Source organism: Hypanus sabinus, chromosome 15, assembly GCF_030144855.1.
Source record: "Hypanus sabinus isolate sHypSab1 chromosome 15, sHypSab1.hap1, whole genome shotgun sequence".
In the NCBI taxonomy this organism is placed as follows: Eukaryota; Metazoa; Chordata; class Chondrichthyes; order Myliobatiformes; family Dasyatidae; genus Hypanus; species Hypanus sabinus.
In genome coordinates, this window is record NC_082720.1 from 1,429,312 (window position 1) to 1,447,132 (window position 17,821).

The window sequence follows — 17,821 nt, forward strand, 5'->3', positions numbered from 1 at the left end:
TCTAGATGAAAGACTTAATTTGAAACACCAACAGTCCATTTGCCTCCACAAATGTTGCCTGTCTCATTGAGTTTCTTCAGCAGCATATTTAGGGCTCCACTGTGAAAGTAGGCTCAGGCTTATCTATGACGGGCCATGTTGCCAATGGCCTGTTCCTCCTCATCTTATGTACTGAAGGGGAAGTGATTGATTTATTTCAGGTACATTGAAGCATACAGTGAAATGTGTTCTTTGTATTAACCAATACCACTCAGTGCGTGCAAGGGATGTCAGCTATCGTCTCGTCAAGGTGACCTCAGTAATGTGGTAACAAGTAGAATATATGATGTGGCACAGACCCTTATCAGTAGCATGGACTGATTCTGAGGCTGGGAAATTGGGGTGTGATGATGAGCATAAATTTCTTCATGAGAACAATCCAGGTAGAGATGAAACTTTGTGACTGCATCAGGCTTTGGTGAGGACAGTATTGGACAGAAATTTCTCAGAGGAATTTAGATAAAAGCATGGAAATCTGTAGATCCTGGCTGGGTAAGATCTCTCTTCTTGCACCTGATTTTCCAAATGACTGAAAATGATACAATGCTATCCACAAAGAGTGTCACTTTGAAAGTCAGTTAGGTAAATATTGTTTCTGAGAAATTGGCATTAATTAAAGATGATTGAAAAGCATAAAACAAAGCTGCAAAAACTGGAAATCTGAAATAAAACCAGGACCTGTTGAATATATTTGACTGAGGCAGAATTTGTGAAGAAAGAAAAAGTTAACATTTCAGGTTGATAGTCCGCACTCTTCTGGTTTGTAAGTGTACAAGAATGGTTATGTTCGGAAAAAGTGAGCTACAAAACCAAACCTTACGACAAAAGGTGAATGTGTACTATTGCTAATATCACTGAAAAGATTTAATTCCAAGGGATATCAAAAACACTAAGCTAAATCTTGAGAGAACAACTTGGGTTTTTCAAAGAGACATGAAATGGTACAACTTTTGGGATGTACTGTATGTAAGAAAGCATTTTGACCTACTGAGGGTGCTTGATCAATCATCAAGCATCCATTTCCTTTGATTGCATTTGTATTCTCCACACATTCCTATCAACTTCTGCCAGACTCTCACACTCATCTGTGCATTCACAGTAACTTTTAATTGGCCATTTAATTACTAATATAATTAGTTCAATACAGCAGTATGAGCCAAAGGGCCTGTTTTTGTGTTGTGCTGCTCAATATTCTGTGCTCTATGTTCTGATTAACTACCAAACCTTTGGTCTTTGACATGTGGAAGAAACAAAATTACCCAGAGGAAATTTGTTCAGACTCCACAGAGGAGTGAACTGGAAGTCCAGCCTGAACGGTCACTGTGAGGCAGAAGCTTTGTTCATTATAGCACTTTCCTGGTCTGCCATTCTGATTCAAACCAAATTCACCTACATTACACCTGTCCTGTGGACATGGATTTCTAGGCCCTGGTTTGCACTGCCTGAGAAAGTGCTGGAGGTAGATTCAGTAGTTATTCTTATCAGGGTCATATACTTGAAACAAAATATTTGTGGGGATAGATGACAATCAAGCAAGTGTACTTAAATGAATAACTTTGCAAAGAGCCAATAAAGTCACTTTTGGCCAAATAGCTGTATGATCGTATAATTGCCTGGTAAAAGCATGCAATGAGCCGGTGTTCATGAACCCAAGAGTCAATATGTAATGTTGCTATGTAACTATCACTTTAGTTGACTTTGCTTTTTCCACACAGAGGCCAAACAGTCTTTCTCAAGAAGCCCTAATGATGCCAGACCTCCCCAGCCTCTACCAGTCAATAAATGCCGATCTGCACCAGCAGCTCCACAAGAAGAGGTATGAGAAAAACTGCACTGATGTCATTTTCAATACCTCCAGTCAAGGAAACTCCACCATTCAGCTCTTAACAGTGATGTACAATTCTATCTGTTGCACTGAATGGGAGTGACATTGGTTATATGAGTTGTTAAACACCAGTTTTCCTCAGCTGATATAAAATATCCCTTGATACAAATTTTAACAACAGCAGGGAACTGCTACCATGGCCAATAGTTATCTATCCACTAATAACATTAAACACAAATAAATTGGTTGGTTTTTAATCTTACTTCATACACCAGTCAGGTTCCAAACTTCTGGAAAAGCAGCTTTGATAGAAGGAAAAGCACTCATACAATGACTTCCCCAACGTTGGTGAGTCCCAATGAGAAATGCAACCAGTGAAGTGATTTTTAAAAGTTTCATCAAAGATCACAGCGTTCTCCAACTGGTGACTGTGGGATAAAGTCCTGATTGGCTGCCTGAGTGTTGACGATTGAGAGATAGTGTTTGGCCAGGAATCAGCTATTCTTCAGATCGCACCACAGCACCAAATTACATCCAGCAGGCAAGGCCTCATATCAAAGGCACATTTAAAACCATACTCACTCAGCCCCAGTCTCTCCGGGACAGAGCTGAAACCTGAAATTGATGACACAGGATTGAGTGTGTGTAGATCAAAGCCTCCATCATGGGCCTTTATCTCTTGGATGGTCAGGACCGAGACCTCCAGGCATTGTGACAATGTCTTGCTGCATTTCTGCCCCCGTACACTTTGTTCTTCTTGTAGTGATGCATCACTGAGCTTCAGCGGTAGCACTCTCTCCTCCCTAGAGAGAGTTTTAAAAACCACAAACTTGTTGCGGTTTTGCAGTCTCTTAAGGGATAAGTGCAAAATTTAGTTTGCCCTTTGAGTGCCCTTCCAAATGCAGCCTGATGCTGGCTGGCTTGTTTCTTACCGATTGTTACTCATGCCGTAAAAAAAGCCTCCCAGACCTCCACTGACAATAGCTTATTCAACACTACAGGGTTAAAACGCATTGCTTTCAAAACAACTAATTACAGTTACCTCCTGGTTGATGGACTGTGTTTATTTATTTATAGATACAGATGAGAGATACAGCTTGGAAAAAGCCCTTCTGGCCCTTCAAACTGTGCTGCCCAGCAACCTTATACTTTGCCCTCATGTAATCCAATGCTATCTAACGGCAGTGCCCTAATGCTCCCTAGAGAACCTATCATTTAATTGGAATAAAATTGTTCATGTTGTTATTTTGAGAGATTTGAGGGGTTGTGCTGTGATTTTTATGACTTGTCTTTAGATAAATGACCATCATTCCCAAGAAAGATTTTTTGCATTTCAGAGTCTTTCCAGAGAGTGGTATGCAGGTTGCATCAGTCGATCAGAAGCTGAATCAGCTCTTCGGCATATTAATGAGGTACTGAAAGTTCTGTTTCTTCAATCAGAACCATCCCACAAGATGAATATTTTCCTTAGAAAGGCACAAATAAATTAATAGACAAACATGAGATTTCACCAAATGCTATGTGTAGGTAATTAACTCTCCAAGTGAGCAGCACCTACACTATTCCCTCACATATCGAGTCAACTTCATTTACCAAGTGAGCAGTGTCTGCACTATTCCCTCACACCTAGCCAACCTCATTGAAAATGTTGACTCAGTTTCTACCTTAATCATGGAAGGTAGATTCCACAGCCATACATCTCTGCACAAAGAGGTTTATCTTAACTGTTCTTCATCTTCTACAATTAATCCTGAACAATAAGTTCATAAGATATAGGAGCAGAATTTGGCTAATTGGCCCATCAAGTCTGCTCTGCCATTTCATCATGGCTGATCTGCCATTTCATCAAGTCTGCTCTGCCATTTCATCATGGCTGATCTGTTTTTCCTCTCAGCCCCAGTCTCCTGCCTTCTTCCCAATTCCCTTCATGTTCTGACTAATCAAGTAATCAATGTTTGCCTTAAATATACGAAATGACTTGACCTCTACAGCTGCCTATGGCAACGGATTCTACAGATTCACTACTCTCTGGCTGAAGAAATTCCTCCTTATCTCCTTTCTAAAAGGTTGCCCCTCTATTCTGAGGCTGTGTTTTCTGGTCTTAGACTCTCCCACCATAGGAAACATCTTCTCTGCATCCACTCTACTGAGGCCTTTCAAAATTCAATAGGGTTCAAGGAAGTCACCCCACATTCTTCTGAATTCCAGTGAGTACAGGATCGGAGCCATCAAGTGCTGCTCATATGACAAGCTGTTCAATCCTGGATTCATTTTTGTGAACATCCTTTCAACCTTCTCCAAAGTCAACACATCTTTTCTTAGATAAGGGCCCAAAAATACTCCAAGTGAGGTCTCAGCAGTGTTTTATAAAGCCTCAACATTATATCCTTGCTTTAAATTCCAGTCCTCTCAAAATGAATGCTAATATTGTGTTTGCTTTCCTCACCACTGAATCAATCTGAAAACTATTCAATAGGGAATCATGCGCAAAGACTGCCAAGTCTGTTTGCACCTCAGATTTTAGAATTTTCTCTCCATTTAGAAAAGAGTCTACACTTCTATTTCTTCTACAAAAGTGTACGACTATACATTTCCCGACATTGCATTCCATTTGCCATTTCTTTGCCTATTCTCTTGATCTGTCTAAGTCCTTCTGTAGCCTTTCTACTTCCTCAAAACTACTTGCCCCTCCATCTATCTTTGTATTGTCTGCAAACTTGGCCACAGTCATCAATACTCTCCACCCTCCAAAAAATCCACGTTGGAACACTGCTACCTTATTGCCCATAATCTGCCAACATGAGCTCCTTCCCTAAGAATATTTTGTTTTACCTGTTTAAACATTGCCATCTCTAAAGTTTTTCCCAAACTCACTTTTTCTCCCACATCTATGCTTATTTCTCTCAAAAACCCTTGCTTAAATTTATCTGATCAGGTTTCTGCTTCAGTACAATATTGAAAGAGCTCTCATCAATCTCAAAGAAATCACATCCTTTGTAAATGTTTCCTTGTGATTTTTAAACACAAAACATCTTGGTGTCTGCTGATCCAAAATCTGCTGCAAGTGTCATAACCAGTATCAGGCCATTTTTCTCCAATGCAACTTTCTAAAATTCAAATTTCTGCTTGAAAGTTCCTTGGTGACCTCAGCCTTTGCAGACCTACAACAATTCAAGATCCCTATAGCACCATCTCCTCCACCTGCCACTTCTAGCTTCGAATATACAGTGGGTAAAGAGAGACAAGACTGCGCAGGTGCGTGATGTCAGCCAGTAGAGTGGGAAAAGTTTAAAAAGAAGACCGCCATATCCAGTGGGCAGCGGAGTGAGAGGCAGCAGGCTTTGGCTCAATGGGCTTAGGCGGTAAGTGGATGAGGTGAGGTAGGTTTACCTGTGGAAAGGAAGAATGTGTGTGAGGCCGGTGTTCTGTGCTCGGTGTCAGAGGTGGGAAGTCCTGGCGTCTTTCAGCCTACCGGGCAGCCATATCTGGGCCTAGTGTGTCGAGCTGCAGCTCCTAAGGGACCGAGTTAGGGAACTAGAGTCACAGCTCGATGACCTTCGCCTGGTCAGGGAGAGTGAGGAGGTGATAGAGAGGAGTTACAGGCAGGTGGTCACTCCGGGGCCACGGGAGACAGATAAGTGGGTCACAGTCAGGAGGGGGAAGGGGAAGAGTCAGGTATTAGAGAGTACCCCTGTGGCTGTCCCCTGAACAATAAGTACTCCTGTTTGAGTTCTGCTGGGGGGGTACCGCATACCTGGGGGAAGCAACAGTGGCCGTGCCTCTGGCACAGAGTCCGGCCCTGTGGCTCAGAAGGGTAGGGAAAGGAAAAGGAAGGCAGTAGTGATAGAGGACCATTAATCACTGCTAGTGATAGTTAGGGGGTCAGACAGGTGATTCTGTGGACGCAGGAAAGAAACTCAGATGGTAGTTTGCCTCCCAGATGCCAGGGTCCAGGATATTTCAGATTGTGTCCATGATATCCTGCAGTGGGAGGGAGAACAGCCAGAGGTCATGGTACATATTGGTACCAATGACATAGATAGGAAAGAAGAAGAGGTCCTGAAAACAGAGTATAGGGAGTTAGGAAGGAAGTTGAGAAGCAGGACTGAAAAGGTATTAAACTTGGGATTACTGCCTGTGCCATGCAATAGTGAGTATAGGAATAGAATGAGGTGGAGGATAAATGCATGGCTGAGGGATTAGAGCAGGGGACAGGGATTCAGATTTCTGGATCATTGGGACATTTTTTTGGGGCAGGTGTGACCTGTACAAAAAGGACGGGTTGCACTTGTATCCCAGGGGGACCAATATCCTGGCGGGGAGGTTTGCTAAGGCTACTGGAGAGAGTTTAAACTAGAATTGTTGGGGGTGGGAACTGAACTGAAGAGACTGGGGAAGAGGAGGTTGGCTCACAAATAGAGAAAGCTTGGAGACAGTGTGAGAGGGAGGATAGGCAGGTGACAGAGAAGGGACACGCTCAGACCAAAGGCTTGAGATGTGTCTATTTTAATGCAAGGAGTATTGTGAACAAAGCAGATGAGCTTAGAGCATGGATCAGTATTTGGAGCTGTGATGTGGTAGCCATTACAGAGACTTGGATGACTCAGGGACAGGACTGGTTACTTCAAGTGCTTGGTTTTAAATGTTTCAGAAAGGTCAGGGAGGGAGACAAAAGAGGTGGGAGCGTGGCACTGTTGATCAGAGATAGTGTCACGGTTGCAGAAAAGGTGGACGTCATGGAGGGATTGTCTATGGAGTCTCTGTGGGTGGAGGTTAGGAACAGGAAGGGGTCAATAACTTTGCTGGGTGTTTTTATAGTCCACCCAATAGTAACAGGGATATCGAGGAGCAGATAGGGAAACAGATCCTGGAAAGATGTAATAATAACAGAGTTGTTGTGGTGGGAGATTTTATTTTCCCAAATATTGATTGGCATCTCCCTAGAGCAAGGGGTTTAGATGGGGTGGAGTTTGTTAGGTGTGTTCAGGAAGGTTTTATGACACAATATGTAGATAAGCCTACAAGAGGAGAGACATACTTGATCTGGTATTGGGAAATGAACCTGGTCAAGTGGCAGATGTGAAAGAATAGGACCTATCAAGTTTGATGGGGGGAAGTGCGGATGGAACTAGAAGAAATAGCAGAGACACTTAATGAATACTTTACTTCAGTATTCACTATGGAAAAGGATCTTGGTGATTGTAGTGATGACTTGCAGCAGATTGAAAAGCTTGAGCATGTAGATATTAAGAAAGAGGATGTGCTAGAGCTTTTGGAAAGCATCAAGTTGGATAAGTCACTGGGACCAAATGAGATGTACCCCAGGCAACTGTGGGAGGCAAGGGAGGAGATTGCTGAGCCTCTGGCAATGATCTTTGCATCATCAATGGGGATGGGAGAGTTTCTGGAGGATTGGAGGGTTGCGGATGTTGTTCCTTTATTCAAAAAGGGAGTAGAGACAAACTTGGCCCAGTAGCTGACAAATTGAATAAGTATTTTGCATCAGTCTTCAATGTGGAAGACATTAGCAGTATGGTGGAAGTTCCAGGTGTCAGGGGTCATGAAGTGTGTGAAGTTATCATTTCTAGAGAGAAGGTTATTGGGAAACTGAAAGGTCTGAAATTAGGTAGGTCATCTGGACCAGATGGTCTATACCCCAGGCTTCTAAAAGAAGTTGCTGAGGAGATTGTGGAGGCATTGGTAAATATTTTTGTCAAGAAGCACTAGATTCCGAATGGATCTGGAAGACTGGAAAATGGAAAATCTCACTCCACTTTTCAAGGATGGAGGGAGACAGAAGAAAGGAAATTTAGTGGTTGAGTCAATTGTTAAGGATGAGGTTTCAGGGTACTTGAAAGGAGATGATAAAATAGTCAGTATAGTTTCCTTAAGGGAAAATCTTGCTTGACAATCCTTTGAAGAAATAATAAGCAACATAGACAAAGGAAACACGAGTGAATCTGCAGATGCTGGAAATAAATAAAAACACAAAATGCTGGCAGAACTCAGCAGGCCAGACAGCATCTATGGGAGGCCACATCGGGAGCATCATTTATACATTGGGGAGACCCACCGCAGACTGGGAGACTGTTTCGCCGAACACCGGCGCTCAGTCCTCCAGCAGTGGTGGGATCTCCCTGTGGCCACACACTTCAATTCCACAGACCACTCCCACTCCGACATGTCTGTCCATGGCCTCCTCTACCGTCAAGATGAGGCCACACGCAGGTTGATGGAGCAATACCTTATCTCCCGCCTAGGTAGCCTCCTTCCTGCTGGCATGAACATCCAGCTCACTGACCTCCGCTGATACCCCTGCCCCCCCCTTACCCCATCCCTATCTATAATTTTAATCTGGTTCTCTTTCTCGCCCTTTTCCCTTCTCACTATAATCTCCCCCCAGCCCTACCTTTCTTTCTCTTTTATTTCCCATAATTCTCCACCTTCCCCTAGCCCATTTCCCTTTAGCCTATCTCTTCTCAGCTCTCTACTTCATCCCTCCCCCCACTTCTTATCCCCCCTCAACCATCCCATGTTACTTCACTCCTGATGAAAGGTTTCAACCCGAAATGTCATCACTACCTCCTCCCATAGATGCTGTCTGGCCCGCTGAGTTCTGCCAGCATTTTGTATTTTTATTTTTAGACAAAGGAGAATTGGTTGATGTTGTATGCTTGGATTTTCAGAAAGCCTTTGATAAGGTGCCACACATGAGACTACTTAATCTACAAGCTAATGGAAACACAGGAAAGATTCGAGCAGGGATAAAGCAGTGGCTGATTGGCAGAAGGCAAAGAATGGGAATAAAGAGAACCTTTTCTGGTTGCTGCCTGTGACTAGTAGTGTTCTGCAGGGATCCATATTGGGACCAATTCTTCTTACGTTATATTTAAATGATTTGGATGATTGATGGCTTTGTTACAAAGTTTGTGAATGATATGAAGAAAGGTGGAAGGGCCAATAATTTTGAGGAACTAGCGGGGGTACAGAAGGACAGACAGATTAGGAGAATGGGCAAAGAAATGGTTGATGGAATACAGTGTCGGGAAGTGTATGGTCATGCACTTTTGTAAAAGAAATGAAAAGGTTGACTATTTTATAAATGGAGAGAATATGCAAAAATCTGCAATGCAAAGGGATTTAGGAGTCCTTTTGCAGGATTCCCTCAAGGTTAATTTGCAATTTGAGTTTGTGGTGAGGAAGGCAAAGTGCTATGTTAGCATTCATTTTGAGAGGACTGGAATAGAAAAGCAAGGATGTAATGTGGAGACTTTATAAAGCACTGGTGAAGCCTCAGTTGGAGTATTTTGTGCAAATTTGTGCCCCTTATCTGAGAAAGGATGTGCTGAAACTGGAGAGTGTTCAAAGGAGGTTCACAAATGTGATTTCAGGATTAAATGGCTTGTCATATGAAGAGAGTTTGATGCTCTATGGCTGTATTCACTGGAATTTAGAAGAATGAGGGGTGACCTAATGAAAACTATCAAAGGTGAAAGGCTTTGATAGAGTGAATGTGGAAAGTATGTTTCCTATGGTGGGAGAGTCTAAGACTAGAGGACACAGCCTCAGAATAGAGGGGCATCCTTTTAGAATGGGGATGAGGAGGAGTTTCATTAGCCAGAGAATGGCAAATTCATGAAATTCATTTCTTGAGGCAGCTGTAGATGCCAAGTTTTTATGCATATTTAAGGCAGAGGCTGATAGATTCTATATTGGTCAGGGCAATGATGAGTTACAAGTGGAAGGCAGGAGACTGGGGCTGAGTGGATCAGCCATGATGAAATGACAAAGTAGACTCAATGAGCCAAATGGCCTAATTCTACTGCTGTATCTTATGATCTTATGATTTTGCTTCTGAAACCCTAAGTAAGCTTTTTCTCTCATGACTAGATATTCCATATCTCTTATCAAACATGATTCCTTAACCCACCACTTTTTCCTGCCTCAACAGGACACATCTATCCAGAACTCCCTTCATGTGCTCCCTAAAGTAAGGTCTTCTAAGAAACTCTTGGATAGATACATGGAGCTTAGAAAAGTAGAGGGCTATGTGGTAGGGTAATCCTTGGCGGTTTCTAGAGTAGGTTACATGGTCAGCACAACATTGTGGGCCGAAGGGCCTGTAATGTACTATAGATTTCTATGATTCTAAACAACCTCCATATTTCTGTTGTGCATCCATTCCAATTTATGCTCTTCAGTTTCTGCCTCATGGTATCATGATTCTCCTTCCTTCAAATGCAATACTTACCCATACCATCTGTTCTTATCCCTCTCCAATGGTCTGGGAGGTTTCTGTCACTGTCTCCCAAATGCTCACCCACTGAGGGATCTGACATCTGGCCTGGTTCATTTCCCAATATCAGATCCAGTACGGCCTCTCCTCTCGTCAGCTTATTGAGTCAAGAACCTTTCATGGATGCACTTAACAAATTCTACCCCATTCAAACCTTTTGCACGAAGACGGAAATCAATACTAGGGAAGTTGGAACCCCATCACCTTTTCAAATCTGCCTCCCAATTTGTTGCTTGGTGTTTCTGTTGCTGTTGGGATGGGGGAAGGGGGTGTTTCCATAGAATACTCCCCCCTTCTTGTTTCTGACTTCCACCTGCACTGACTCCACAACAGTTCTGCAGTTGTGATATTCCCTTATTAACAATATTACACCCCCACACACTTTTATCATCCTCCCTGTCCGTTTTTTAAACTTTTAATGCCTCAGACATCCAGTAGCCATTTCTGACTTTGTATCAGTCAAATCTTCGTAATTGCCACAACATCGTAGTTCCATGCAACTGACCTATGCTCTAAGTTCATCCTTGTTCCTGATACCCCCTGACTGCAATTTTGCCCTTTCCCTCTAATACTGCATCTGCCTATATGCTAACTGCCCCATCATCTGACCCATCCTTTGGTTCCTATTCCTCTGCAAAATAAGTTGAAACTTTCCTCTTGGAAATCTGCCCCAAGGAAATTGCTATGACTTTTCCCTTGAACCTTTCCTGCCCCCAGCAGAATCCAAAATGGCATAATTGTTATTGAATCAAGTAGTCTAATGCTAAAAGTGTTGTACTAGACATGGCTGAGCTCAATAATATGATTCATCGTAATATTTGATGATGGACACTCTTGCACTCTGCAGCAAACTGTACCATGTTTTGCCACTGGGTGCATGAATGTGATCTCCCAGTATTACTGACTTTCCATTCATATATTGCTTTTCAGGATGGGACTTTCTTAATCAGAGACAGTTCACGGAGAAACAGTGAACACCCTTTTGTCCTGATGGTACTGTACGGAGACAAGGTATACAACATTCAAATCCGTTATCAGGCAGACGTCGCTATGTATCTGTTGGGAACCGGACTCAGAGGAAAGGAAGTGAGTTGAGAAGTACTTCGTATGTTTTTCTTGTGTTTATCGCATAGAATGATAAATGGGCACTTGGCCCAGCCAGTCAGCCTGAATGTCTACACACTAGTCAACGGTCATTCTTCCTTATTCAATTGGCAATACCTCCTAAACGGTTCCACAATATGAGTAAACTACCCTGAGCTCTATCAAAACTACTTATCCGGACCAGTGCTTCAAAACTGCATGGATTCTAGAAAGAATCTCACAGTTTGGAAGGTCCCATGGGTTAAGAATAGAGGAAGATGCAAGCTCTGAAGTACAAAACTATCTACCCAACAGCTGCAACAGGGAAAATTCTGGAAAATATTTTTAAAGAAGTGGTAACAGAGCACTTAGGTAATAGTGAAAAACAAAAAACACAAAATGCTGGCAGAACTCAGCAGGCCAGACAGCATCTATGGGAGGAGGTAGTGTGGTGAACTATGTGCCTGTCTGGACACGCCCCCTGCTGACTGCTCCTGTGGCTCCTCCCATCCTCCCACAGGCCCCTGAGCCCGGCCTCTCAGTCTCCAGGATGTAGTATGGTGGTCACTCACTGTTTGTTCCTTCTTCCAGTCAATAAAAGCCGATATCTCGCCTTACGTCTCAGAGTGAGTTATTGATGGTGCTTCAATTTTATTGACTGGAAGTTTTAAAACATGGAAACCATTTTACGTCCGGAAAGATTGGACTTGGACCCCCAAGACCCTGAAGCAGCTCTTGCTTTTGAACTCTGGCTTGCATGCTTCCAATCATACTTGGAGGAGGTTCGTGCAACTGACCCTGCCGTTATGCACAGAATTCTCCTCTCGAGGGTCACCCCAAAAGTTTATTCAATTATCAGAGACCTGCCGACCGACGATGGGGCACTGGACAACCTCAAAAGACAGTACCTGCGGCCGGTGAATACCGTCTACTCAAAACATCGCTTAGCTACCCGGCGACAGTGGCCTGGAGAATCGAGCGCTGAGTTTCTCCGAGCCCTACAGACACTCGTCCGAACTTGTGACTGCAAGACGCTCACGGCAGAACAGCATGCGGAGCTGCTGGTGCGAGACGCCTTTGCTACCGACACCACTTGCAGCCTCTCCTACCTCAAGGTCCCTGCCCCACCGCTGTTCGCCAACCTGACCCCTGACTGTAAGCCTGTGGCAACTAAAAGCAGGAGGTACAGCGCGGGGGACAGGGCCTTCGTTCAGTCGGAGGTGCAGCGGCTGCTCAGGGAGGGGATCATTGAGCCAAGCACGAGTCCTTGGAGGGCCCAGGTGGTCGTTGTTCGGACTGGGCAGAAAAATAGGATGGTGGTGGACTAGTCAAACCATCAATAGGTTCACGCAGCTTGACGCATACCCCCTACCCCGCATCGCGGATATGGTCAACCAGATAGCTCAGTACAAAGTGTACTTGACAATAGATCTGAAATCCGCTTATCACCAGCTCCCCATCCGCCCAGAGGACTGCCCCTACACTGCCTTCAAGGCGGGTGGCAGGCTCTATCACTTCCTGCACGTCCCCTTCGGTGTCACGAATGGTGTCTCTGTCTTCCAGAGGGAAATGGACCGGATGGCGGACCAGTGCCAACTGAAGGCCACATTTCCCTATCTGGTTAATATCACCATCTGTGGTCACAACTGGTCGGATCACCGCACCAACCTCCAATGATTTTTCCAAGTGGCCAAAGCCCTGAACCTTACCTATAACAGGGACAAGTGTGTGTTCGGAACCACCTGACTCGCTATCCTTGGGTATGTCGTAGAGAACAGGGTCATTGGCCCTGATCCTGACCGTATTCCGACTGTTAGAACTCCCTCTTCCCACCACCCTCAAAGCCCTCAGACGGTGCCTGGGCTTCTTTTCTTATTACGCCCAATGGGTCCCCCATTACACAGACAAGGCCCGCCCCCTGGTCAAGTCTACCACTTTTCCCCTCTCTGCCGAGGCCTGCGGGGCCTTCAGCTGCATTAAAGGGGACATTGCCAAAGTAACGATGCATGCGGTGGACGAGACCATTCCCTTCCAAGTAGAGTGTGACGCCTCCGATTTCGCTCTGGCTGCTACCCTCAATCAGGAAGACAGGCCAGTAGCATTCTTTTCTCGCACCCTCCAAGGCTCTGAAATTCGGCACTCCGTGGTGGAGAAAGAAGCCCAGGCCATAGTGGAGGCTGTTAGGCACTGGAGGCACTATCTCGCCGGCAAAAGATTCACCTTGCTGACCGACCAGTGCTCAGTTGCGTTCATGTTCAGCAACCAACAGCGGGGCAAAATCAAAAATGATAAGATTTTGCGGTGGAGAATAGAACTCTCCACCTACAACTATTATATTCTGTACCGGCTTGGCAGACTCAATGAGCCCCCTGATGCCCTATCCCGGGGTACGTGTGCTAGCACACAGCTCGACCAGCTGTACACCCTTCATGCACAACTTTGCCATCCGGGGGTCACCCGATTTTACCATTTCGTGAAAGCCCGGAACCTGCCGTACTCCCTGGGGGACATCAGGACGATGACCAGGGACTGCCAAATCTGCGCTGAGTGCAAACCCCACTTCTACCGTCCTGAAAAGGCACAACTTATCAAGGCCACCCACCCCTTTGAGCGACTGAGTGTTGACTTTAAGGGCCCCCTTCCCTCCATCGACCGCAATGTCTACTTTCTCAATATTATCGACGAGTACTCACGGTTCCTCTTTGCCATCCCCTGCCCCGACACCACTACCACGTCCGTCATAAAAGCCCTGCGCCAGCTCTTCACTCTGTTTGGATATCCCTGCTATATCCACAGTGATAGAGGGTCCTCCTTTATGAGTGACGAGCTGCTCCAGTACCTGCTAGCTAGGGGCATTGCTACTAGTCGGACCACGAGTTATATTCCCTGGGGAAATGGACAGGTGGAGAGGGAGAATGCCACAGTGTGGAAGGCCACACTTTTAGCCCTTAAGTCAAAAGGGTTCCCGGTCTCTCGATGGCAGGAGGTCCTCCCTGAGGCACTCCACTCTATCCGCTCTCTGTTATGTATGTCCACCAATGCCACCCCTCACGAACGCCTATTCTCTTTTCCCAGGAAGTCTGTCACTGGGACCACCCCTACCAGTTTGGCTGACGTCCCCGGGGCCAGTGCTACTCTGGAAACATGTGAGGTGTAATAAATACTCCCCGCTGGTCGAGAGGGTTCACCTTCTACATGCAAACCCCCAGTATGCCTACGTGGTCTTACCTGATGGGCGGGAGGACACGGTCTCCATCCGCGACCTGGCGCCCGCAGGTGCAGCAGACCACTACCCTGAAGGCTCTCCGGTAACTATGAACCCTGCACCTGAGGTGACACCGTACTCACCAGGCCCTACACAGACTCCTCACGACACTCATATACCGGGCTTTTCGTACGCATATATACCAGGCACCTCACACATGCGTGAGGGATCACTGACGCCTAGTGGGCTGGAACCAGCACAACCTCCGTCTCCGGTGCAATCACCGCCACCGCCGGCATCTGTGCAATCACAGCCGGTGCCACGTAGATCGATCGCAGCGACAGATTCGACCACCTGATAGACTTAACCTGTAAGAAACTTCGCCACATGGGACTCTTTTAAAACAAAGGGGGGGTGAATGTGGTGAACTACGTGTGCCTGTCTGGACACGCCCCCCGCTGACTGCTCCTGTGGCTCCTCCCACAGACCCCTGTATAAAGGCGGTCAAGGCCTGAGGCCAGCCTCTCAGTCTCCAGGATGTAGTATGGTGGTCACTCACTGCTGGTTCCTTCTTCCAGTCAATAAAAGCCGATATCTCGCCTTCACATCTCAGAGTGAGTTATTGATGGTGCATCAGGTAGTGACAACGTTTCGGGCCGAGACCCTTCCTCAGGAGGTAATAGTATCTGGATTAGGCAGGATCAGCGTGGTTTACTGAAAGGGAGGTCATGTCACTGACATAGATTGAGGACTAGTTAGTAGTAGTAGTAGTCTCTCCAAGTCCGAGAAAGACAAACGTATTGCGCAGTCAATGCCTGTGGGCACGCATATGAGTTCTGAGGCCGAAGTCCGAAGCGCAGATATGGTCACAGATGGGGCAAGGAGCACCGCCTGTTGGGGCAGGAGCGGACGCCTTCCTGTGTCTTTCTTGACTCGCCTTGAGGCGCTGCATGCGCCAGTTGGCTTGGAAGCTGTTTGCTGCCTTGGAGCATAGATTGCGCCACTTGGACCGATCAGCAGCAGTGTGTTCGAGATCGCGGGGCTGGAGTTTGGCCCACTTAAGGTTTGACTTGAGGTTGTCCTTGTACCTCTTCCTTGGGCGACCTTGGGCACGGTTGCCCTGCTCCAGTTCTCTGTAGAACAACAGACGCGGCATTCTGGACTCATCCATGCGGATCACGTGGCCAGTCCATCTGAGCTGAGCCTTCAAAACCCTGGCTTCAATGCTTGTGGAATTGGCTCGGTCCAGGACTGTCAGGTTGGAGATACGGTCTTGCCAGCGGTTTTGCATGATTGATCGCAGAGAGCGATTGTGGAATTGTTCAAGCTGTTTGACATGTCTGCGGTACAGTGTCCAGGTTTCACAGCCATGTAGAAGTGATGAGACCACAACAGCATTGTAAACCTTCAGTTTAGTGGAGGACTAGGTAATAGGCAGATAACAATAGGATTAAACTTTGGGCTAGGTAAGGGAAATAAGGTGCCAAAGGACTGCTGATAGAGCCCAGCTGTTCAGAACCTGTTCAGAATTCTGAACAAAATTGTAACATAGGCAAGTTTGCTGATAACAGAAGCACCATATGGCTGTGTGAAGGGTGCAGAGCATCTGCAGGGAAATAAAATTTGGCTCACAAATTGTCAGGAATATGACCAAAGAAATTTTATGTGGAAACATATGATCATCCAGTTTGGTAGAAAAAAAGGGAAAGTGGGGTAAGGTTTAAATGGTGAGAGATTGAAAGATGTTTTGCAGAGATACCTGGGAGCTTTGGTGCTCAAGTCACTGGAAAGTTAACACACAGGTGCAGTGACCAAGCAGGAATACGTAGAAAAAGGTTTGAAGGAGAAGAATAAAGGCATCTTACTGCAATCATGTGGGGACCTGGTTTCATTTTCAAAGGAAGGATGTCAAGGTATGCAAAGAGGAATCACTGTTTGATTCCTGGGAGGGCAGTTTATGAGAAAAAAGAGGAAAATTGATCATGTATCCTTTTAAATTTAGGGGAACATGACAATCTTATTAAAACATACAAAATTAATATAGGGATTGGTAAAGTATTTTCTCATACTTCCCCATGCTGGAGTCCACATCAGGAATTCAAAGGCAACACGAGTGAATCTGCAGATGCTGGAAATAAATAATTTCCAGCATAAATAAATAAATCCTGATGAAGGGTTTCAGCCCAAAACGTCATCACTACCTCCTCCCATAGATGCTGTCTGGCCTGCTGAGTTCTGCCAGCATTTTGTGTTTTTATCCACATCAGGAATGATGTGTTAAGAAAAGCTGGATAATTTTAATATCAATTAATCTACTATGCTTGAATTTCCATCTTCCCCATTGATAATCCCAGTCCATAATTTAATAGCTATGGTCTTCTTGAGTAAATCTCTGAACCCTCTCCAAGACCTAAAATGTCTTGGAGGAAATGTTGAGAGGAACTCAACAACACTTCAGCAAAGACCAAATTGATGATTCTTTTATAAAGTCAGCTGAATCCAGATAATTCATTACAAACCTTGGCATTGTACTCAAATTGTTTTGATTTATTCTGCAGAACTTCAGTTCAGTGACAGAACTTGTGGAGCACCATACACAGATGCCACTTATGCTGATTGATGGCAAAGATCAGCGAGGAGGACAGAGGAAACAGTGCACACTGATATATCCTGCAGCTCAGTAGACACAGCTCTACATCAGGCTGACTGTCAATCCTCAAAGCAGCCAGTTGGAACTCTTAGATCTTTTTAAACAAGAAACAAAATGAAAGTGGACCATGGTCTCCCTCCACTGCAGAGACGTTAAGTATCTTCAATAGCATTTTCTCTAACTCTGTCATTAGCTCAATGTCACCATGAAAGGGAGGGTTATGATTAACCCTCAGCGATAGGTACTGCCCCCATATCCAAACAAACAACTCAGAAATACATCAAACACACTGTCCCGTCACACCGTCCCATCACATCGTCCCGTCACACCTTCGCGTCACACCGTCTCATCACACCGTCCCGTCACACCGTCTCATCACACCATCCCGTCACACCGTCTCATCACACCATCTCATCACACCGTCCTGTCACACCGTCTCATCACACCATCTCATCACACCATCCCGTCACACCGTCTCATCACACCATCTCATCTCACCGTCCCGTCACACCGCCTCATCACACCGTCTCATCACACCATCCCGTCACACCATCCCATCACACCGTCTCATCACACCATCCCGTCACACCATCCCGTCACACCGTCCCGTCACACCATCCCGTCACACCTTCCCGTCACACCGTCCCGTCACACCTTCACGTCACACCGTCCCGTCACACCATCCCGTCACACCTTCCCGTCACACCGTCCCGTCACAACATC

The 17,821-nt window shown here is 45.5% G+C and overlaps 1 protein-coding gene across 1 annotated transcript in view; it reads left to right on the forward strand.

The window, feature by feature from the left end:
- The window catches only part of lcp2a (lymphocyte cytosolic protein 2a), a 188,096-nt gene extending 170,597 nt beyond the window's left edge, over positions 1-17,499 (forward strand). The window contains exons 17-20 of the mRNA XM_059990762.1: positions 1,755-1,855; positions 3,202-3,276; positions 11,091-11,246; positions 17,007-17,499. Of these exons, the coding sequence (XP_059846745.1) occupies positions 1,755-1,855; positions 3,202-3,276; positions 11,091-11,246; positions 17,007-17,132 (458 nt within the window). The 3' untranslated portion in view covers positions 17,133-17,499. The remainder of the gene's footprint in view (positions 1-1,754; positions 1,856-3,201; positions 3,277-11,090; positions 11,247-17,006) is intronic.
- The last annotated feature ends 322 nt before the right edge of the window (positions 17,500-17,821 follow it).